Source organism: Aphelocoma coerulescens, chromosome 18 (assembly GCF_041296385.1).
Source record: "Aphelocoma coerulescens isolate FSJ_1873_10779 chromosome 18, UR_Acoe_1.0, whole genome shotgun sequence".
NCBI lineage: Eukaryota > Metazoa > Chordata > Aves > Passeriformes > Corvidae > Aphelocoma > Aphelocoma coerulescens.
In genome coordinates this window covers 6738047-6761381 of record NC_091031.1, presented here as the reverse complement: position 1 = coordinate 6761381, position 23335 = coordinate 6738047, and the positions used below count along the sequence as shown (strand labels likewise).

The 23335-nt window shown below is 54.5% G+C and overlaps 1 protein-coding gene across 9 annotated transcripts in view; it reads left to right on the top strand.

Moving 5' to 3' along the window:
• The first annotated feature begins 5398 nt into the window (after nucleotides 1-5398).
• CACNA1G (calcium voltage-gated channel subunit alpha1 G) overlaps nucleotides 5399-23335 on the top strand; it is a 142857-nt gene continuing 124920 nt past the window's right edge. For all 9 annotated transcript variants that reach the window (XM_069032285.1, XM_069032283.1, XM_069032284.1 and 6 more), the window contains exon 1: nucleotides 5399-5665. In XM_069032285.1, coding sequence (XP_068888386.1) covers nucleotides 5424-5665 — 242 coding nt within the window. In that variant the 5' untranslated portion in view covers nucleotides 5399-5423. The remainder of the gene's footprint in view (nucleotides 5666-23335) is intronic.

Genomic DNA, 23335 nt, shown 5'->3' with positions numbered 1-23335 from the left:
CTGCATTCAGCAGAGCTTGTTTTCCCTCGGGAGGGAGGAAGCCACGGTTAATGTGAGAGGATATTTAACAGGGACAACATCCAGTGTGGTGCTGGGTCCTTGTGTGCCGTCTAGGGGGGCTGTCTTGGTGGGAGTGATGGACCTTTGTGTTTTCTGATGGTCAGAGCCAGGATGTGGTCACTAAAATATCCAATATGCCCAGACAGAATAGCCTTGAAAGGGCACTTCCCTCTCCTCTCCGTGTTTTCTGGAGGTAATAGAGGTTGTAAAGGGAAATGTAAATTTTTTAAAGACGGCGGGGGCAGAAAGATTTTTGTTATAAATTATATTTTTACTATAAATTATGTTCTGAGCCCCAGAGCTGAAACCTGGTCTCGGCTCAGCTCTTGCCAAGTCAGGAGAATGAGCCACACTGGTGCTACGGCCTCGAGCAACTCAGCCCTTGCAGACGTAGCAGTTCCCAAAACTCGGGCTGTGCTCAGGCGGGGATTGATTGTGTACCAAAAAGTCAAGGTGCAAACATTGATCATGCAGGAAAGCGTTGGTCATCAGCCAGCAATAAGCATTCCCCAGCCGAAATTATGAATTCCTTCATGCACGCAAAGCGGATTGTGCTGGTCACAGATGTCCCCTTGTGCAGTGGTTGTGCTTCATGCCGTAGTATTTATTCCCTCCAACTACTTGTCTGGCTTGTCACTTAATAAAGATTGAGAGAGACAATAAAAACATTCATTAGAGGAAAAAAATTAAAGATGAAGCCCTGCTTGTAACCTCTAGCAGCTGGTTTCACTAAGCTTCTCCCAAACCCTCCATGGTCGCTCCCGGTGCTGGTACCCAGCCCCTCCCCTGGGGTTTCGGGGTGCAGCAGCAGACTGGGAAGGCCATGGCATCAATGAGATAACTGGGAAGAGCAAGAAGGTGTCTGGATGATGACAGAGGGAATTAGCAAAAGGACCTCTTGGGGGACAAGCAGATATTTGGACGGGATTATGCAGGGTTAAGGAGCTATTTTGTGCTGTGTGGAACCTGCGGCCGGTCTGTTGCTCCTCCCAGATCCTCCACTGCTGTCCAAAGGGGGGAAAGTATTCTTTGAGCTGTGGGTACTGAGGATGGGAGCATCCCAGCAGGGCTGGGGCCGGCAGGAGCAGCCAGGTCCCTGGAACAGGGAGGGCAGGGAAGCGGGGTGTGCACGGGGCTGGGTTTGGTGGGTGTGTCTGCTGTAGCTGTGTCAGCTCAAATACTGTGAACGGTGTTTTTCAGGGGGTCAATTCACTGATGGGGCAGCCAGGAGCCCCTTTGCACAGCAAGGGCTCCAATCCCACAGAACTGACTGTCACTGGTGGGGTGGGGGAGCAGGGACAGAGAAGATTTTGTGCTCTCAAAGTGCTTTTTGACAGCACCTGAGTCAGTGAATTGGTCGTGGGAGGCCTGGTCTGCCCCCAGACTGTGACATCCGAAACGAAATGTGTGTTTTCCCTCTGGTTCCAAGGCATGAGAAGAGCTTTGGACTTTGTTGCAATTAATCACTCAGCCCCGAGCCAGATACTATATAGGTTCTGTCTATAGCTCCCAGAACTGATAGAAATATTATCCTGCCTTATTAAAATCACCCACAGCTACTGCAGCTGTATGTCAACAGCAAAACAAATAGCAACTGGTTCCCATCGGGTTGGAGCCTCTCTGCTGAGGCTGTCTTCAATCCTCCTCCTGCCAAAGTGCTTACAGATGTAGGCTTTCCTCGTTGCAGCTCAGAGTAGCTCCTGTATGGCTGATTCCAAATCCCATTACCATGCTGGAGCCGGAGCTGTCTTTGGTGAGCATCAGCTTGGCTGAACCTCCCCCTTGACGTGAAATGTTGCTCACAATGCTTTTCCTAGAAGGACTGCTAAGGAAGAGAGTGCAGGGCTGTGCTCCCCCCCAAAAAACCCTAAATGGAGCGGTAGAGTAGAGCAAGAGGGCTGTGCTGGAATGAAAGTGGGGCTGCTTCCTCTTCCTCCGCCTTCTCCTCCTCAGGTGTCCCTGCCAGGGGTCTGCTGAGTAATTTGGGGCTCATCTCAACTGCTGTTGGGGCCATAATTGATGTTGAAGTGCATGAGTCCCCTTCCTCTTGCCCCTCCAAAACCACCACAGCCCTAAAATTCCTGCCACTACTTAAGCTGTCCCTGGCTCACCCTCATCCCTCACTCCTGTGCTATCTTTGGTCTAATTAGAAAGCCAGGATTGTGCATGTGAGGCAGCTGTGACCTCGTTAGTTTCTTATGTATTGAAATTTCTACTCATTTACATCCCAAATCCCTAAATGTGCAGCTCTGATCTCTGGGGTCACTTCTTGCTGCTTTCCATCCTTCTCACCAAGGTTCTGGGCTGCAGCTGTGTTCCCAGTCCTCAACAGATCGCTCCACTTCTGTCTGGAAGCTGAGCCCCCCTCAAAGAAACACCCTTGTTTGAGGAAGACGAATTCCTGGTCTAACCTGGGCACAAGGGAAGGGCTCCCTGGGGAGATGCCGTGGGCTGGGGCAGTGCTGGCAAGGGCTCCTGGTTTAGCTCCTCTGCCCACCTGACACAGGGGTGGGCAAACGAACATCCTGGCTGGGCTGTGCCAGGCTCTGGGTTCTCATTCCTCTGAGATCCACAACCACGATCACTCTTCCCCTAACAAGAACATCTTTTTAGTTTAGTATTTGCTCATGCCAAACTCCTGTTAGGCTGGTGGTGCTGGCTTGATCCTCCTTGGGTGCTTCACTTTAAATTTAGGCTTGACAGACCATGTATCCTCTTCCTTTTTTCCTGTCCTAGTTGAAGGGAGAACGCTATTGGAGATGGGAAGGTTTGCATGTCTCTTCTGTGTGATGTTGGATCCCTTTATAGGGCAGGTATCTTCTAAAGCAAAATGCTTTCAATTCTCACGGCGAGCATAATTCTTGAAAATGTATGCAATAAACAAAACGAGCCAAATGTAATTAAAATGGAGACAGCATATAATCTGGTAACCCACTTAGAGGCTCAAAGCTTCAGCTTTTAAAAAATGTTTGCTCCAAATCCATTTAAATAAACAGACCGACACACAAAGACTCTCTGTACATCATCAGGATACAAAGAGAATCGGATCAAAAGCAGCTGTGACCAGGCTGTACATATGTAGTGAGGAAATTGCTTGATCTAAGACTGCACCTTGTACATGCAAATATGTTTGTGGACCTTCCCGGGAACTGCATTTGTACCTCAGCCGAGCTGTTGGGCTGTGCTCTGCCAGGGAGCAAGGGCTGCTGTGTGTCCCACTGCCAGAGGGTTGGCTGGGGGCTTGGGGAGCTCTTGGCATGCTCGTGTGTCTGCTCTGTGCTTTGGCTGTGGCAGAGAGAGGCCGAAGGCAGCCGAGCTCTGCCCTTTCCGTGCACACACTGCATCCAGAGGGGGGGATCGCTCAGAAATCTGTGGAAAAAAATGGGAGTCCCTGTCCTTAGCACCCGTGTTGTGGCCTCTCCGCTCGCCTGGTGTCACACATGCCATGTGCTGTCACACCAGTGTCCCTCTGGGCTTGCAGGAGGGTCTCCTGGCCCTGCACGGGGGGGCTGTGGGGTTTGCATCTCCTCTGCCTGGACACTGTCACTCACAGCTCTGCAGCAGAGCCTGGCTGGCCTTGAAGTTTTGCCAATAGCCATGTGATTTGTCTCGGGTTGGACAGCACAGGCTGTGAATCCAAGATCAAGTGTGCTCCCAGGCCAGCAGGATTTGGCCAAGAGAAGGCATTTTGGGTCAGACAGGAGCATCTGCCTGTTGTTCTCGCAGGTGTTTTTGGACTAGCTGGAGCTCTTGGGAAGGACATGCTCATATTTATATAAATATGATGCAAGGGCTACTGGGGAAGGGTGAGAAAGCTATTTCTTAAGTGGAAAAAAATTCTAAACATTAAGAAGCAGGGTCCTGGCTCAGCCTGGGGACATCAAAATGCGGGGTGCTGGCAGAAAATCCTTTACTCGGGTCCCGCTGGAGGAAGGTCTGACTCGGCAGCGGTCGGGAGCGCCCAGCGGGCCGTGCCCCTCGCTCGGGGCCGTGTGCCCCCCGCTTGTCCCCCGGGGCGCTGGCGGCGCGGTCCGTGCCGTCGGGGCCGGCTCCCGCCGCGGCCGGGACTCGCACCGGCAGAGGGAGCTCCGGCCGCGTCCTCGGAGCAGGGGGGACGGGGGGGCGACCGGCTGCTCCCACGGTTGGGGGCTGACGGGTCCCCCTCCCCTCCTCGGGGCCGGGCCCCCCTGCGAGCTGCCGGCCGGGCTCGTGTCTCCAGCCAGCCCGGGGGCGACCGGCTCGGGACGGGCTGACCACTCTCGAGCAGCCGGGGACTTGGAGGGGGGGGGGGGGGGCACGGGGCAGTGACCCACATGCACCGAGCGCCGCAGCACGGTGTCCGCTCTCAGGCGGTGGGGGACGGGCCAGGGAGCAACCCCTGGGGACGCGCAGCAGGGCGAGGATCTCGTGCAAGGCTCAGGCAGCGCTCGGGAGGGCTCGGTAGCGGCTCCTGCAGCCCTCGGCACTTTGGCCCGGCCGGCCTTGCACTCCTGGCGCTCTTCCCTCCCGCAGGAGAGACCGCGCAGGGCGGTCTCCCCCCGCCGCATCTCTCCCCCTTGCCTCCCCCCGGCTTCCCCCTCTCCCGGTGCCGCAGGGTCCCACCGGGGGCTGCCTCCGCCTGACGCGGCGTGGGGCTTTCCCGCTCTTCCCCGCCCCCAGCGCTCGGCGCTGCATGTCCCCGTTGTCCCCCGCACCCCCGAAGGGCAGGGGGTGCCCGGCCCCGGTGCCCGGGCGGGTGCGCCCCGTCCAGCCCCGCCGGGGACCGCGCTGCCCGTCCAGCTGTGCCCCCGGACGGACACGCACCGCAGCCAATGGGGAGGCGCTGGGGGGCCGCGGGCGAGCCCCCATTGGCGGCGGGGGGAGGAGGAGCCGGGACTTGAAGTTGGAGTGAGGGATCCAGCTGTGCGGAGCGCTCGGCTCGGCGCGGCCGCCGCGGGAGCATCCTCCGCCGCCGCCCGTCCCCGGGGCGCCGGGCAGCATCCCCCGCCCCGGGCAGATGTTGGGGCGCGGAGGGGACAGGCAGAGCCGCTAAGGGCGGCCCGCCCCGCGGGTGGGGGCCAGCACCGGCAGCGGGGGCCGCCCCGCCGCCGCCTCCCTGCCCGCGGCTCGGCCGGCTCGGGCCCCCGGAGGCACGGCGAGGAGGAGCTACGGAGCCCGCGGACGGCAGGGCAGGACGAGGGGGGCGGCCCGGCCCCGGCCCCGGCGGGGGACGAGGCAGTGGCTCGCCCGGCCATGTCACCCCGGCGCTGAAGCCGCCCCGCCGCAGCCCCCAGCCCCCCGGCCCCGCCATGGCCGCGCCACTCTAGGTGTCCCACCGGCTCGCCCCGCGTCGCCCCGGCTCCCCCGGGGCCGCCGGCCGGAGGATGGACGAAGATGGACCGCGAGCGGCCGAGGAGGATCCGGAGCCGGGCAGAGCCAAGACTTTCATCCGCCTTAATGACCTGTCCGGGGCCGGGGGCCACCCGGGGCCGGGGGACAGGGAGGCGGGCAGCGGCGACTCGGAGGCGGAGGCGCTGCCCTACCCGGCGCTGGCCCCCGTCGTCTTTTTCTACCTGAGCCAGGAGAGCCGGCCACGGAGCTGGTGCCTCCGGCTGGTCTGTAACCCGTATCCTTTGCAGGTGTTCGGCGGCGAGGTAAGCCCCACCGGGCCCGCACGCCCCCGGAGCGGCCGGCAGGGCGGGGGACACCTCCCGTCTGGAGCCCGCCGGGTGATGGGGAAGGAGCCGGGGTTCGGGAGGACCCGTCAGCAGCCGTCCCCGGGGAAGCGGGGGGCAGCCGGCGATGCTCGCCCCCTCCCCGGTGCTCGCCCGGGAAGTTTTCCGGGCTGTTGCAGGGGCTCGGAGGTCTATGTCGGGGTGCGGGGCTCCCCCTCCTGCAGGGCTTCCCTCTCCCGGCCGCGATGCCGCGGCTCCCGCGGGCTTCAGCGCTCCGTTCCACGGGGACTCCGAGTGGGAGCTGCTGGGGACCATCCTTCCCCGGGGATCGACCGTCTCCGGTCCCGCTCCCCAGACACGCTGAGGGACCCTAACCCCGGTCTCTTGCTTTATGGACCGGTTCTTCCTCCCTGACCCCGTTTCTTGCCCATTTTAGGCTCCCTGATCCCTTCCCCGAGGGTTTGCGAGGGGGTTGCAATCTGGAGGGAGGCGGCGGTTTTCGGGGGTGGGGTTGCTGCCCAGCTCCGGGGTCCCTAAACAATTCAGGGTGCTCGAGGCCAGTCGAAGGGCCCGTTCTCTGCAGTCCCCCGGGGGATGCTCCTTGCTTGGAGGGGTCGGGGCAGGTTGGGGGTCACAGTCCCCTGGGTGTGCGTTGGCCAAGGGCAGCTGTTTGTCAGATCCTGGGGTGAACCACGACCCTCTAAAGGCTTCTGATCTCCTTCCAAGCTCCCTATCTGCCCTGGCACAGGCCAAGCCGCTTTAGTCAAGTTTAAGCCTTCAAAAGAAGGGAGGGGGAAAAAAAATAGAGGAGACAATAGAAAAATTTCTTCCCTCCACAGTCTTGGTGTCTTTAAAGCTTCCCTTTGGAGTTGGGTTGCAACCAGCACACGGCTTGTAGCATTCCGAGTATTTTACCATCCCCAAACTCCAGTTCCATTTATTATTTGCAGAAACAAAACCCCGAAATGAAATAAAGTGAAGCGATGTGGCTTCCAGCAGGGGCTGGTGCAGACGCTTCCCGGGAAGTTCCCGTGTCCGTGCTGCGCTGCCGGCGCAAGAGGCAGGCGAGTAGGTCTGGGCAGCAGCCCCACATCTGGAGGGGGAGAGGCTGTGCAGCAGCAGGGAGGACATGTTACATGGTACAGAGGACCAGAATACCCTGTGCAAGTCCTCCTCCTGGTGTGCGGGAGCTGTTAGGAATTACATCCCAGCTGAGGTTGGTGTGCTTGGGAAGAGCGGTGAGGGTCTGCTGGAGTTGTGAATATTGTTTTACTTGAGCTTCAGCAATGATTTCTCTGATAAACAGGCTGCCTTTTCTCCTAAAATGTCCCCCAGGAGGGAAAAATCCAAGATTTCTCTTCCCAGTCATGAATACCCTCAGCAGCTTCTCCCCAGATCTCCTTCAGACCAGCTAAGCAGTTCAAAGCTGCCTTTATTTAAACATCTTAGGAAATCTCTCAACTTTGTGAAGCCTTCTGTTTTGGAAAGAAATATTAACGACAGGCTGCAAGTCAGTGTGTTCTTGTTGCCTACTATGACTAATATTATTTATGATTGCTGGTTTAAATATGTTTCCAAGTCTCTTTGTTCTGTTTTGTTTTTTTTCCTTAAATTTTTAATCTTTGAAATGATGTTTTGAATCTGGTGTTAACACCTGCATGGTTTTAGTGTTTTCGGTAAAACCCCCCACCCCAGTAGCGGCTTGAAATGTGTTTTCTCCTCTGTGGCTGCGAAAACAAGCTGATTAACTTTTGTCCTTGGAAAATTAGTGGTATTGTGGGCACCTGAAAACACCACTGTGAGCCGGGGATGAGCATTAAGTGCGGTCCTGCTAGCTGGGATTTTTCTTGTCACCAATTTTTCACTTGTTACTGACAAAGAAAGGCTCTTGCTGGGAATCCCGGGGCCATGAGGGCGATGCTGTGGGTCTTTGAGTCATGTGGCTGCATGCAGCTGTTTGTTTTCAGGGTCACTGACCCGGAATTGGGGGAGTTTATTTAAAAACAACACAAAAAACCCCCAGTTCAGCCTACAGAAGAGAGGAAGGCAGTACCTTGGTACCTGCACTGTGTCCCATCACTTGCTGAGCTGTTCAGCAGAGCGTTGTCTTGCTCATCCCTTTGCCTCTCTGCCGCTCCAGTGCTGGAGCTGAGCCTGCTCTTGTTTATATTTATTACTTTTATTTTTTTTCTTTAGTGTGGTGGCCCTTCTCCATCTGTATTCTTCTAGGAATCATGCCCCAGTGTTAAAACCATGTAAATCACGTTGCTGGAAAGTCTTTGTTGCCACCAGCTGCCTTGCAGAGGAGTGACAGTGCTTTGGCTGATGCGGCTGCTGAATCCTGTCCCACCTCCGGGGGCTTGGAGTTTTCACTGCCTTCTGCCACTCTCTCAGGTGGATTTTACCTTTCTGCATCTGCTCCTGCAGAAACTGGATGGGAGGGCTCTGGTTTGAGCTGTGCTTGTGGAGATGCAGAGCTTAGGGCTTTTCCAGGCATATTTGTGGTGCTCTAATCTGACTGATAAAATTTACTGTGGATGAGGCATTGGGAAGAAGTGCAGGACCCACTCCTGCCCAAGAAGGACAGTTTGTACCCCCGAGGTGCAGCTGGAACTCCTGGGATTCTGCTCGATATCCCTGTCCAGGCAGTGTGCGTGGCTGTGGTACCTGAGGCCGGGTTAGGGGAGGGTGATGGTTGAGGTGCTGAGTATCCAGCAGGGATGCAAAGTCCTGTTGAGGTGGTTTGTTGGGATTTTCTGCCATGTTTCTGTCCAGAACATCCTCTGCCTGGACCAGGGAGCTTTTTCTCTTGCTGTCTGGAGCAGAGATGTGGGGTACTGTGCTGCTCTCCTTCTCCTCCTCTCCCTTAGGGCTAGAAGGAGGTCATGAAGTTTGTCCTGATCCAGAAATTTTCCAGAGCCTGAAACCTTGGGATTTTTAACTCTGAACATGTACCAGATGACCAACCTGTCCTCCCCCTCCATTCCATTGTGGTCTTTGAGTGAAAACCTCTCTGGGAGCCACGAGGACCTGGGGGGATGAGCCTGGTTGACAGCCTGCATATTCCTGGTGGCTTTGGGGTGGAAGGTTCTTCCCTGGGTGAGAACTTTCCGGGTCAAGAGGGAAGAAAGAGCAGGGACAAGTTTAGTGGTCACAGTGCTGGGCCCACAGGCTCAGAGATGGGAAAGGCTGTGGCACATGCGGGGTGTCCTGGTGTGCATGCTGGCAAGACCATGAGAGGAGAAGCAGGAGTCTCTGAGGGGGAGAAAAGAGGAGGGAAGCTGGTTAGTTGACTTTCACTTGTAAAATAAAAGCACCAGGAAGGCTGGGAAGATGAAAGGCTGGATCAGGGTCTGTGCCAGGCTGCTCCTCTGATCAGAGACAAGAAACGAGGCTATTTCTTGAGAGTTGTGGAGTGATTGAAGAGCGGGGATGGAGAAAGTGGGGAGGATGCTACCACTTGGCATTAAGAGCTCTGAATAGAGAAATAGCAGTGTAACTGAAAGGGCCTGTGATATCTATTGTAGTACTGAAAACTGCCTTGTCCCCCGTGCCTGCCTGCCTGCCTGCAGAGCGCTGCTGCCTGGAGAGCAGCACGCGGCAACGGGGCACTGCAAAAACCTGCTGGAAGGTGCCATTCCTGGGGACACATCCCCAAATTGGCTGAATTCCCGTTTTTTCCTCCTGGTTTGGAGGGCGAAGGGCAGGTCAGCAAATTCCCTCGCTGGGAAGGGGAGGTTTGGGTGGCACCAGGAGGGGTGCTCCCATCCATCTTGGCTGCTCTGCGGCACAGTCCCTGGGATTTGGGGTTTGGGAATGGTTTTGGCAAAGAAACATATCTTGATCCGGTCACAGAAACCAGCCCTGACTTCTGTCTGCAGTAAAACAGAGAGGACTCTTGCAGCAGCCGCCTCACACGGCTCCACTCGCTCCCCAGTAGGGAGAGGTGGGTGACCAAAGCTGGGTCCTGGGGAGGTGCTGGGTGCCCCCAACTCCTGTTGGAAGTTGCAGATGCCCAGACACCTCCAGGAATGGGTCTGGAGCCCCCATGGCATCACGCCAAGGTGTAGCTGAGATCTGCACCAGGCTGGCTCTTGGGATGGCTGGAGCTGCTGTGCCAGAGCTTGGTGCTTCATGGAAGGCAGCACTGGCCCCACCGAGGGCACAGCCAGCCCCTGCTGAGCTCACCCTGTGCCCTGGGCTCTGCTGGAACCACTCTGTGCTGGTCTGGCTGGATCCAGCTCTTCAGGAGGGGCATGTCCGTGTGTCTGACTGCACCAGAGCCAGGACCCTCCTGCTGGCTGCGGGTGAGACCTGAGGCTGCTGAGCTGTGTTGTGGTTTGGGCTCCCCAGCCCCAGCAGTGCCCCCCAGTACCTTTTCTCACAGGAATGCTTGTAGTGAGGGCAGTGAGCAAGTGGAACCCCGGTCACCCTGTGGGAGATTGGGGTCCTCACCCCCTCCTCATCCATGTCAGCTCATGGGGAGAGCCAGGCACTGTTTGTGCTGCTCTTTGAAGAGTTCAGTGTGGTGCAGGGTTAAAAATATACTTCTTTCTTGTTATCAAAGGGGTGTATTTTTTGGGGCGAGTGCACGTGGTGTCCTTTACACTTCTATACATTTGTTCCAGCCTCACTTCTGCGTTTAACAAAGCAAAACGCTTTGATTTGACAGGTCAGACCTGAAATGGATCTTGTTTTCATTTAAAAACCCCACAAAGGAGCCAGAATCCATTTGCTTCACCTGTGTCTGATCCATCCCAGGGCACCTGAGCTTGTTTCTCCTGTGACCCAGTTCGCTGGCTGGTGCCTCCCGTCCCTCCTCGGACAGATGGAATTTCTCCTGCTGTGGCTAAGCCTCTGCTACCTCTGTGCCCCTTCCATGGCTCCTGGGGAGAAATGAAACATGACTTGTCTGGCTGATGCCCGGCCGAGGGGGCTCCCACAGCCCCTTGGCCCTCCTGCCTGGGACAGAGCATCCTGCTGCTCCCAGGGCAGGTGCTGGCACATCCCTGGGCTCTCTCCAGCTCCTGCGTGACCATCTCGTGGAGAAATAGGACTCATCACCTTTTAGCAAGGGCAGCACAGGGGTGCTGCGGTTATTTCCCTCCTCCCAGGAGACAAATAACTGCAAATCCTCTTCCCTGCTGTTCACAAACCCTTTGGGAGCTCAGCGGGAGCAGCAGGCGGTGTTCACTTCCCGGAGCTGGGCGCAGCGGCCAGCATTCCTCTCCTCCCTGCCTCCCTGGAAGAGCCAGGAGCAGCTCGATCCTAATCTAGGTGACCCCTCGTCTCCCCAGGGATCTCTGGACCCACCCATGGCCCAGCCGTGCCGGCAGCCAGGCGCTTCCTTTGCTCCCCGCGTGTGTATGTGTTTTTTAAGGAGATTCTTCTGCGAATTCCCTCTTCCAGGCTGTTGTGTCACATCTGGAAGTTTGTGTAGGAGTTTATCCAAGCGCTGGAGTACAGCGCAGCTTTTTCTCATTTAAAAATCATAGGCTGGCATTTTGAAGCGGGCTGGGGTGGGGGGGAGGAGGGAAGGGGAGAGGGAAGCTGTCTGCCAAAAAGCAAACTGGAGCAGAGGAATCGTAATGACTTCCAGAAGTTTTCTTTCTTTCTTCATTTTTTTTTTTTTGCTTTCCCTCCCTCTCTGCCGGCTCACAGACAAAAGGCTCGGCCTCATGCGGTCCCTGGTTATGTCATCCCGGCGCGGGGAGCCCCGGCCGGGAGGGGTGGCCCCGTCCTGCCTGGGGACCCCGCGCTGCTCGGGGACAGCTCTGCTTCGGCTCCTCGTAGGAAATCCGGAGCACGGGCACCCATCTGGGGTGGGGGGAGGCGTCTCTGGAGACTTGCTTGGTATCTGCACAGAATATTCTCAGCTGGAAGGGGCACACAGGGATCACCGCGTCCAGCTCTTCGGTGAACGGCCCGTATGGGGCTGGTCTTCATCTGGGGCCAGCAGCCGGGGCAGGGTGGCTGGGAGGGGATCCCCGCTTTCGCCCCGCCCCTCATGCCCAGGACAGGAGGGGCAGACGGGCGGGTGGTGATCCGGGGTGGGGTTGGACCACCCCACGCCGCTCATCCACGGGGCTGACGTGTCTCCCACCAGACTCCCTGCTCTCCACTTGATCGGCTTTTGTGTTCTCTGCCCTGTTCCGTAGTGCGGGGTGTTGGAGCCAGTCTGGAAATGCCCGGGATTTTATGATGCACAGAAAATTTCTGCTTTCTTCTCCCCCCGCACCCCCTGCAGAAGCTTTGGCATCGTGCTGAAAAATGCTGCTTTCTCATTTTTATTTGAAACTCTCCTTCACTTTGTTTTTTTCCCCATTCTGAAAAGACCAAGTTTTGGATTACCCCAAGTTCCCTGCCCAGGTTTCTCTCAACTCTCCTTTTTTTTTCTACTGTTTTGCTGGAAGGGAGCAAAACCTTCGGCCAAAATGAACCTCCCTGATGGCTTTTTCACTTGGATCATGAAATCATTTTCCCTTGGCAGAGGACCCATGGGGAGCCTTTGCCCCCGGCAGCTTTGCTGGCTGAGAGGAGGGTCTGAGGGAACGGGGCTGTCCTTGGGGAACTGGGGAAGGAGCATCCGGAGTCAGGTTGGGAGGGCTTTGAAGCTTCGCTGTGGTTTGGAGGGGGTTGAATTTCCTAGTTAATTAGGAGGCCTAAGTGTTTCTGGGTTTGTTATGAGGCCAGATCGTGGCTTTCCCTTCCCCGGAGCCTTGGCTCTCTGCTGAGCAACCTAGATGTGAAATGTTCCCTTTGGATGGTGATGCACGCAGAGGTTTCCCCCAACCTGGGTTCATTTGGCTTTGGCTTTCTCCAGCCTTGGCCTCTCACCCAGGAATCTGGCCTGGTGCTAAGAAATAAAACAAAAGAAAAAAAAAAAAAGAAAAAAGGAGGAAATTCTCATGGTTTTATATAACGGAGTGAGTAACGACTGGTCGTGCTTTGGGATGCTCTCACATCTGCTTCCTACCAAAGCCCCAGCAAAGAAGCTTTGAGCAGATGGAAAAACCACATTTTTCAGCCTGAATATTTGCTGAGAGAAGCTTTGAGGCTTGCTCTCCGTGCTGGCTGCCGTGGTGCTGGTTACTGCCTTACGGGAAAGGGGCTGCTGGGGTGCCAGGAGCAGCATCCCGTGCCCGAGGTGTGGCACGGTCGGGCAGGTCCTGGCGGGAGCTGCGGCCGTGCACGTGTGCGTGGGACCGGGACGTGCCCGTGACTCAGCCCCCAGAAGTTCACCGGTTTAGTCACAAGTAGATGGAAATTGTCTATTGGTTTGGCTCCCGTGCCTGAAATGTTGTTTTGGTTGGGATTTTTAGCATGTTCCCTAGGCGCAAGGGACTGGCAGCTGTTGGTGTTGGGGGTTTTTTTTTGTCACCCGTGTCATCCCAGTTTTCTCTCTCTCTCTCTGCCGGGATGCAAAATCCAAGGGTGAGGGCAGGAGAGGGCTGAAAATGGGAACAAAATGCTAAAGCAGGTGATGACTGAGAGCTGGGAGCTTGGCACAGACGAGTTTATAAAGAAAAGGGGATTTATTTACTGTAATCCAGGCGCTAGCCCCACACTTACAGGGTTCCTAGTGCAAAGCATCCTTATATTTATCTCTAATTTGGTTCTCTTCCAAAAGGTTTTCCCCAGTGAAAGCTGAACCAGCTTCGAGATGCTCCCTAAGCCTGGGGGCTGAAGGCAAACCCACAGCCAGCAGCAGTGGAGCTGGGCAAGGGGATTCACAGGGATTCACCCACCTTGGCAGCCCAACCACCCCCGAGAGGTTTTATGCCTCCAGGATTTCCTGTGATTCATAACTTAATCAGGTCAGGTTTCGCACTCCCTCCTCCTGCGTTATTGGCCGCCTCTGCGCTCCCTCCCGAGATGCTGGTGGCCAGAGCAGCCCAAGGCAGAGCCCTCCCCTGCCCAGATGGCGAACAGGGCTTGTTAATGATTTGTTAATTCAATTAGAAAGTGCTCGTTAACCCATGGCGAGGCTGAAGCTGCCTTCTGGAGGGCAGGGCTCACCCCCATGCCTGCGACTCCTGCTGCCAAAACATTTATTTGGTGTTAAGCTGCCAGCCACGCTATGCAAATAGAGATGTTAATCATGAATAAGGTTCATTTTTAACTCCGGGTTGAGACTAGACTTGGGAAGAACCCTGCTCCGGGGAGGGGAGAAGGTGGTGGGAGCTCTGCTGTGGGTGGGTGTGCAACTCCCAGGGCCAGGTTGGCTGGATCCTGTGGAAGGGAACAAATGTCTCTGCTCCTGCTTGGCCCCAGGGTCTGTAGGAATAAAATGTTCCTTCTGCTGCGGGTGAATGAGGCTTGTAAGTGCATTTGATGGGCTGCTCCTTAACCAGCCTCCTCTGCATCGGTGCTAGCTGCTAATAACATGAATCCCAGGTCTGGGCTGGTGGTCCCCGTGCCTGTGTTGGATGCAAAATGTCTCCAATTTGGGAACCATCGTGTCTAGATAGCCTGGGTGTAGCAGTTCTACCTTAATGGGAGAAAACAAACTCCAGTAAGAATGATAAATAATGGAGCCCTCTGATGCTCCATTGAATTAATGCTTATCCGGGCAGATAGGGAGGAAAGGAATTAAATTAATATCTGACTTGTAACTGCTACTGTATGTGGTTATTGACTTATCTTGCTTTGGAGGGCCATAAATATGTCTTGGGATATACCCCTGAGACCATAATCTGCTCAGGGTCACGGTGCAGGTCTGTCTCTGATGTTCCTTCAGAGATTCATCCTGACTTCTAGGGTCAAAAATCCAAATTCCTCTGACAAAGGACCCGGCCACGTGCAGAGGGGAATATGTTTGCTCTATATGGCAAGCATACAGCATAAATCTCGAAGGTCTCTGCCTTGTATAAATTGCTTTATTGTTTGTGATCCATGGCTGGCTCAGCGTTGGAGGGTGTGGAGCCTGATTTGACTCAGAGGAGAGGTGCAGGTGAAGCTTCTTGGCTCTGGAATTGGGATGGATCACAACTGGAGCCTCATACTCTTATCCACTGCCTTTCTCCCTGTGCCTGGGATTTTGTGCCTCTTAGGCAGTTGTTTAGGGGTTAAGGATAGCTTGGGGGGATAAGATGGGCCTCTCAGCCTACCCCTCACTAGCCGTGGCCCAGGGCTTTGGGCATCCACGAGCCTGGGGGGAGGAGTGAGATCTTCCCTTTCAGCCCTCAATGCTGTGTGGGTGCTCCTGTTGATGAGCCAGTGGATGTGAGCTGACCCTGGGCACCCCAAACCATGGGGGTGGCACAGGGCATTTCCCAGCTCTGTGTGCTTGGTGTCCTGGGGCTTTGTACCCACACGTGTGTGCTGCACACAGGGTCAGCAGCTTGGGAAACCGATGGATGGTGACAGCAAGGGCCAAGCTCACCTGTCATGGTCCCCTTGTGAGGCTGAGCTGGAGCATCCCTGTGGGCCTGAGCCGTGGCAGGACGTCCTTCCTCTAGCTGAGGTGGATGTTCCCACCTCTTGGGCTCTGTTTTACATAGGGGATAACTCTCTGCCTGTGTGACTCCCCTCTCAGCAGTGTCTGTTCACCCCCTTCTCTGGCACAGCCAGTGTTAGTGCAGGAGTCTCCAGGCCATGAATGGTGCTCTGAGCCCCCAACCTCCTCTTCCCCTCCCCCATTGTTTCAGGCCCTGCTGCCTGGATGAGGCATTGCTGTGGTGAGGGTATTTTTTAGGATGCTTCTGTTTTATCCTTCCATCCTGTCCCTTAGGATGGTGCACATCCTGCCCCATAGCAGCCCCCTCCAGGCACCAACACGCTGCTCCCATGGGAGCAATTTCCCCTGCTGTGGGCAAATCACAGCCCCTTCTTCAAAAACTGCTCATGGCAGCAGCACAGGGGAATCCTGTCTTTTTCCAGGAAAAGAAGAGCAGAGGAGCCCAAGGCCAGCACGGGGTACCCACAGCGAGGGTGGAGACACTTCTGCCTTCATCTCAGTAAATGGGCTCTGGCTCCTCCAGCAGCGGATGTTCACATCTCAGCTGGGTTCTGGGCTTGGCTTTGTGCTGGGTTTTGTTTTCTCTTCTCTCATAGCCCCATGAAGCTGGGCTGTCTCAGCTCTGGGAGCTCAGAGGGCTGAGCAAGTGGGGGTCGAGCTGCAAATCTCATGGTGAACTGGGGGACAAAAGGAAAGTGCTTTGCTGTGCCTCCCCCTCCCCCCCCTGCAATCTCCCCCGTTCATCTGCTGAACACCTTGATTTCTTTTAACCTCTGGTTTGGTTGTTTTTTTTTTTTTTACTATTGCCTGGATTTTGCATGGGGGGCAGGCTGGAGGTTGGGGGGGGTGTGTGCACTGAATCTATTCAAGGAGTTGTGATCTTTGCATTTCATTTTGCAGTTCAGCTGGAAAGATCTCGTTTCCAAATACACCCACACACAGGCACAGCAAGAGAGGAGAGCGCAGGGGAGGGAGGGAGCTACTCAAGGGGGATGGGGCAGCATGGGGAGGGCTGGGGGCCATGGCGGGGGCACTGAGAGCCTTGGCAAATCTGACTGGGAGTGGTCCAAAGGCTTTATCCGAGGGCAGGAGATGCCTTTGTTCTGTATCTCAAGGCCATGCAGGTGCTTGGCTGCCATGTGAGTGCCTGGATGCTTTAGTCCAGAGCAAAGAGGGCCTGAGAGGAGCAAAGGTCCCCCAGCAGAGCCCTTGCCCTGAGCCTGGCAGTGGCTCTAAGAGCATCTGGGGGGACGCCAGGGCAGTTTTAGAATTGCACACAGTGTGTGGGTGTACATACACAGGTCCCCACCACAGGCTGAGCAGAGCCCAGGACATGGCTGCACCGTGGTGAGACCTGCTTTTGCAATGGAAGAAGAGCAAAGGCACAGAAAGAAGTCACAAAACTCCTCTGCCAGTGACCTTCAAGCCAAAATCATCTTGTTTCCAAAGATGAGCCAGTGCTGGAATGATTCCTTTAGTCTGTAACTCCCCATCCACACCATCTCCCTCCTGGGCCTTCCTTGCCAGCCGGGTCCTGATTCCAGCTCTTGTGTTCTGGAGGAGCTGGTGGTAGGGTGGATGCATCCTGCATCTCCCAGTGCTGTCAGGGATGGGGTTAGTGGAAAGCAAATGAACCTTCATCCTGGTGGGCATCTAAATGTACAGCAGAGGGTAAACGTGAGGAGCTGAGCAGGCAGGGACCTGGTGGTGGTAGAAGGTTTTGGAGAGACACCTCAGCCTGCCTAAGCTGGGAGCTGATGGTAACCTTGCCTCTACATCAGAGCATCGGGGCAATGTGGGGGTAGTTACCTGAGCCCCCAAATCTGGGTCCTTCCCTGGCTTCAGGGCTTGGGAGCAGCTTGGGGTGCTGGGGTGTTGTCACAGGTACCTGCACTCCCACCCATCTTCCCCCTGGGCCCCTTGGGTGGATGCTGGTGGCACATCTCGAGCTCAGCCCCCGCACACTGAGTCCTTCCACCACCCCTTCGGGTCAGTGCATGATTTTTTCCATTGCTCTGAAGCGGCTGAGCTCATACAACAATATTCCCTGGGCCAACACCGCTCCTTTTTGAAGTTCCTTGTTTTGGTATTCCTCAAGCTCTGTATCCTCAGGCATGAAACAGAACACCTCTTGGCGCTGGAGGCATTTCCCCGACGCCGTGGCTTTGGTTATCCCCAGCATCCTGCTGCCAGGTGAAACCACTGCCCCATCCCTGAGCTGCTGGTGGATGCCATCACCTCCCAAACTCACCACAAGGCTTAAAAGGTGGTAAAATAGGATCCTTTGGCCACCTTGGCACGCCGCAGCGTGCCGCCAGTGGAAAGGCAGCCACTGGAGCGTGCTCAGGGCCGTGTTTGTCTTAGCCAGTGGCCACGACTGGAGCCGGGGCTCTGCCAAGCAGTGAAAATGCCAGAGCAGTGAGTTTATCCCATGGTGTTTGATTTGTGGTCACGGTGGAAGCCGGGCTGGGAGTGACAGTGGAGGATGCAGCAGAAAAGAGCAGTTTTGAGACAGTCGTGCAAACATCTCGTGGTGCTAAAAGTTGGGATTTTCTCCTTTGTTTTTCCTCCCCCGCTGCTGGCCGTGCTGGCGGCGAGGTGAAGTTTATGGGAGAAATAGCGCGGTTCTGGGAAATATTTTGCCTTGCTTGTATTGTTGAATTTTATTTTCTTTTTCTGGCAGCGGATGAAGGAAATGGGAACACAAACAGCTTGGCTGGTGGGGTATTGGTCCAGAATCAGCCTGGGCAGCGAGAGGCTGCTTTTCTGGGGACAGAAAATACTCGAAAGTGAACGGGGTTTTCATTGTTTTCATTCCTCTCACTTTCTGTCCCCGCGCTCTGCTGGCTCTTAGGATGATGTTAAACAAGGGGAGAACACATCCTGCTGTTAAGGCAAGGATGTGCATTGATGCTCCTGGCCTCCCATGTGTTCTCACTGATTAAAATCTTAAATTCTTCCATTTTTTACAAGATTTTGGGTTTCTGTGCTGAGCTGGAGAGTCTCTATGGCAACAGCTACAGGCAACTTTTATCTGTAACCCTTTTTGGGTTTTTTTGGCAGAAGGGGGGAAGAGGATGGGTGCATGGTGCTAGAGCATCAGTGACTATTTGAATACCCCAAATATTTGGGGTGGTGAGTGCTGGGAGAGAAATGGAATTGAAATACAGAATTGCTTCTTGCCCATGAAGCCAAGGGCCTGGGTCCTGACTGGACCCCTCTCCCCTCTGCTAATTATGGTATTTTTTTTACTGTGAAGAGGGGAGAGTCCCATCCATCCCCACATCCATCCCACCCCAAGGCCAGGGGTTTCCCACTTGGGTGTCATTTCTGGAGGAGTTTAGAGCCATTCTTGGAGTGTGATTGTAGCAGCATTTCAAGACATAATTAAAACCTGAGCCTTTTAGGAAAAGTTGCAGCATGTAATAGAAAGGAAACCAGCTGGGCTAGATTGAAGCATAATAGGTTTTGGGAGTAATTTTTAGAATCCTATACTGTAGGTCTTTCTCGAAAGATACTATACAATTTAATAGCATGTTATATTCCTATATGTTATATTTAAATCATCCTATAGTATCGTGTAGGAGGAATCTAATTTTCCACTACAGGGTAATATACCTTTCTATAGGTTTTTGGTTGTGGGTTTTTTTTATTTTGGTCCATTGGAGTTAAATGAAAAATTATATCCTTCCTAGAAAATCTAACAGAATGATGAGAAAATAATACCCTTAATTTATTTAATAGAGTGTGTGAGTATAGGAGTTTATGTAGCTGTATAAAAACCCATTTAGGGCCTGTTGGGGAGGTGATTTGAGATAGGATGGAGATGGGTTCAGATGCTGTGCTGGCCAAACAGTGTGGGGGCTCTGAAATGGGGCCTGGGACTGTCTAAAGGGGGAAAAACTAAAAATAAATAAAAGCCAGGACTTCCTTGCATCTTTTTTTCTGCTCCTGGGATGCAGTTAGAGAGATGATGGAGTGGTGGGTGCAGGGCTGTGGCAGGAACTGCTGGAGCTGGGTGAGACTGGGGGCTGGATATTGTGCCAGGGGCTGGAGAAAGGAGCAAGCAGCTCTCCATGCTTGGAGAAATGGGCTTTGGAAGTAGCTGGCAGGGGCTGTGCCACTCTGCGTGGCTGTTTGCAGCAGGCTGAGGGAGGCAGGAGAAGGATCCACGGCACGGCGGACAATGCCCTTGCCTGTATTTTGCAGCACTGCCTTGTCTGTGAGGGGTGAGTTCTGTGGTGGTTTTGCCAGGTCACACATGGATTTGGCCATACCAAATCCACCATACAAAGCTGGGCAAAAATTCTCTGTGCTGTGCTGATGGGGAGGTGTGACAGGGTTCTGCGGGCAGATGGCAACTGGGCCCTTCTGTGTGCTCACCCTGCTTTGTGGGGTCTGTGTCAGCTGTAACCCCACCAGTAAAAAAGCCCATGGCTGGGATGCTCTGCTCACTTATGGAGAAGGTGCTCCACGGGTTGGGGCACATGTGGTTCTCCATGGAAAAATGCAGGACTGGGCTCCCTCTTCAGCTTAGCTTGGAGCTGCCTGTCCCTGTGGTGTCAGGGACCTGCGTGGCCGGGTGCCCACCAGGATCCCAGGGAGCTGGTGCCATCCCAGAGAGAGACAAGGGGAAAGTGGTGGCCTTGGTCCTTCCAGGTCCCCAGAGGACAAGCGCCTTTTAATAGCCATGGCAACTAATAAGCCCTGTGTGGTGACAGCCCTGCTGTCTCCATGGAAACGGACCGAGTATCACATAGCAACATGTGCCTCACGTACCCATGGAAACGGCCCGGTAGCTTTTTAGCATCCTCTGTTAGATCTCTGCTCTGGGAGGTGGTGGTGGGGTTTATCCCGAGGTGAACCCACCGCTGTGGGGAGGGGGGGCTGGCGTGAAACTGGGGAGGAGGGTCTCAAAGGCTGCAAGAAACCAGGGGCTTTATGGGAATCAGGCATATAAGGTGTCCCGGGGGCAGGCCAGTGGGGTGTTCCCAGGCTGATGATGATGTGGAAGGTGCTTGCTATCCATTTTTTTTCCTCCTCATGACAGCAGCAGGACTTGGATGGGGGGGGGGGGGCAAAATAATTTGGATTTGAATCTGAAGGGCTTTGGGTTACTGAAGGAGAAGAAATAGAAAAGATGCTCAGGGCTGGAGGGCTGGAAACCACCTCAGCGCAGGCAGAATGGTGTCACAGTAGGATACTCACAGGTGGGTTTTCTTTGTGGTTTCTGGAGTCACCTCATCCTCAAGCTGGGGTTTTCCAAGCCACTAAAATGAGGTGTAGAGACTGGGAGTGTCCCTCCTCAGTGGGCAGCACTCAGCAAGGGGGAGGCAGCAGGACACATGCTGTCTCTCCATGCAGCCTCTGCCATTTCTTGTTCAGCAGCTCATTAACCAGCCTGAGCTGTTACAGGTTAATTAGGATTTGTAGCTGGTGAGTGTGAGGGGTTTGTTGGGGTCACAGCATGCTGAGGTTGGTGTAAAACAGTCTGGATGTCAAGTTGCCTACGTGTGCTGGGTGCAGCAATCGCTCTGAACCGCTGTGGCAAAGGCAACCTTCCCCAAATTTACCCACTAAGAGGCTGAAAATTTTAGGAATTCATTTATTTGGAGCTGTTGAAGCGTTTCTTGCAAATGCATTTCTTCCCCTCTTGTCGCAATGTGTTTTTAATGGGAAGCCTGCATGGACACTTAGGAGTGTCCCTGGTTTCTGTAAACATCTATGTGAATAAATGTGCTGGCTTTGGGAAGGTTTACAGGTTTGGTGTTTTAAAGGCTGTGAGCTGAGCTGGTTAATTTTTTTTTTTTTGGTGAACTTTCAGACCAGCCTTTTGTCTCTTATTTGCTTTTATTCTCACAGCTTTCACTTGGTCTGTGGTGGGCTGGGAGACACCTTTAGGTGACACTTTCAGCAGTGTCCAAATCCCACTGTTTTTTTGGGAGTTGGGAGCTCCGACTTTGCTCAAGTGCTCTTTGAGTGGGACTGGGGAACTTGAAAACTTCTGGATTTTTCCCTGTGGTTTGTGTGTTATGGGAAGATAAACGTGAGTCAAGAGCAGGTGCTGTGGGGGGAGGTGTTTTCTGTGGGAAAGTTTGGGGTTGGGGGGTCCGTCCTGGTCAGAGATGAAACTGGTGCCACAATGGATGAACATTAAAACTGGAAAACCTGTGCTGAAGCTCTTCTGGCTCTTGGGGCTGGCAGCAAAGAGACACCTCTGCGGTTGTGCTGTGCCCGAGTGATGATCTCAGGCCTCCATTCAACCAGCAGAAAGCTGGTTAAATAAACAAATAAACAGGGATTTGTGATAAAATTTCCAACTATTGAGCTTCTTACCCTGACAAGTGTTTGCTTCTGGGATGGGAGTTAGCCCTAGGGTCAGCGGGTACCCCCATGCCAGCACCGGGCAGGAGTTGCCCACTCTGGCTCCCTGGTGCTGGAATGGGCTCATCCCACTGCGTGCAGGCGGCTCAGTGATAGCGGCATCAGCGCCGGCTTTGGAGGAAGGTTGCAGCCTGCTCAACGAGGTTTAATTAAATCTGAAATTCCGGCTCTTTTCTCCTGGGCTTTGGCTTGGGATGCCACGGGTAGGGAATCGGAAATAAAGAGAATTAGAGCAACTTCAAGGGCTGTTGTGCTCCTAGTGAATGGGGGGCTGGAGGCTGGGTGGGCTGCAGTGAGACAGAGCCATGGTGCTCCTTTGGGATGTGCACGGCGTGGATGGGATCACTCCCAGGGAAAGACTGAGCTACCACTCCAGCTGAGCACTGTCCAAATCAGGGCTTTGTTCAAACCCAGATCTCAGAGTTGGCAGTGCCATCTCTGAATCCCCCTAAATGACTGGGCAGCTCTGGGCCGGCAGCAAACATCCCCTGCAGTGGGTGTCTTTTCCCCCATTTTTTAGGGACCTGCTTATTAAGGCTGTGAAGAGCCTGGCTATAAATGAGATACAAATGTACAGTTAACACCACATCTCCCTAAGGCCAGTGTAGGTATTCTGGTATTTAAACTATCAGAGCCGAGGGGAAGGAGCCAGCAAAGGGGAAAAAAAGAGGAAAAAAGGAAAAGTGGCTCTAATTGAGGTCAGTGTTTGAACAGTGAAGACCAATTAATGCTCCTGAATCAATAGGTCTGCGTGACTGAACTAACACATCCCCACCAAGGGCTGGTACAGGCTGAGAGCTGGCCTGGGGTGAGCTGCTGCTGTGGTGGAGGTTTCAGTGTTGGCAGAGACTTCACTGTTGACAGAGGTTTTGGTGTTGGCAGAGGTGTCGTTGTTGGCAGCCCTGAAGGATGCTGTGGGCTGAAGCTGGTGGTTGGCTGGCGAGGGCACCGGTGGGCAGCTCCTTCTGCCTCCAGCCTTGCAGGAACCTGTGAAAATCCACTTATACCCTCAAACCATGGTCCCTTACCCACTACACTTCCATCACCAGTTCTTCAGGCTAGAGTATATTAAACTGGGGGGTGAGGGGAGGGAGACTCCCAGCCAGGAAAGGTGGGGTGCAGCCAAAGTGCTAAGCAGTGCTTCCCCCCCTAGGTCCCCATCAGGATGGATGGGAGTTCTGGACATCCCTCCCCTCACTTTTTGGCCAGCTGAGCCTTTCCGGGGCGGTGGCTTAGAAAACGTCCAGCATTCCCAGACTCACATTTTTATTCTCCTTTATTGCTGTTCCAAGAAAACCCGTCTGTGCGTGGGGAGAGGAGATTATCACATTAGTGGTAAATACCCTGAGGGAAGGTGGGGAGGGCAGGTTGTTTTTCCTGGTCTATCTTCCAAGGACAGCCGGGCTGAGCAGCAGCACGTGCTTGTGGAATGTGGCACCCATGGGTGCAGCCGTGCTGGGCAACACAGTGTGCAGGCAGCCAATGCTTTCCCGGGGAGTCTGCACGCCCAGCAGGCAGGAGAGCACAGCAAGGAGGAGGGAAAAAATCCTTGCAGTTATTATTCCACGGATTTATACACTGAACTGATGCATATGGCAGATGAGATGATTTGCCTCCAGGCATACAGGAAAAGCGATGTGAGGCAGGATCTTTTTGGCAATCCTGCGTCTTAAACGTGAGATGAAATCTTCTGGGATGTGAAGGGGGTGGAGGAGCTGTGGTTTGGGTCCTCTTGGGTTACACTGTCCCTGTACCACGGAGCCGGGTGAGGCTGCCC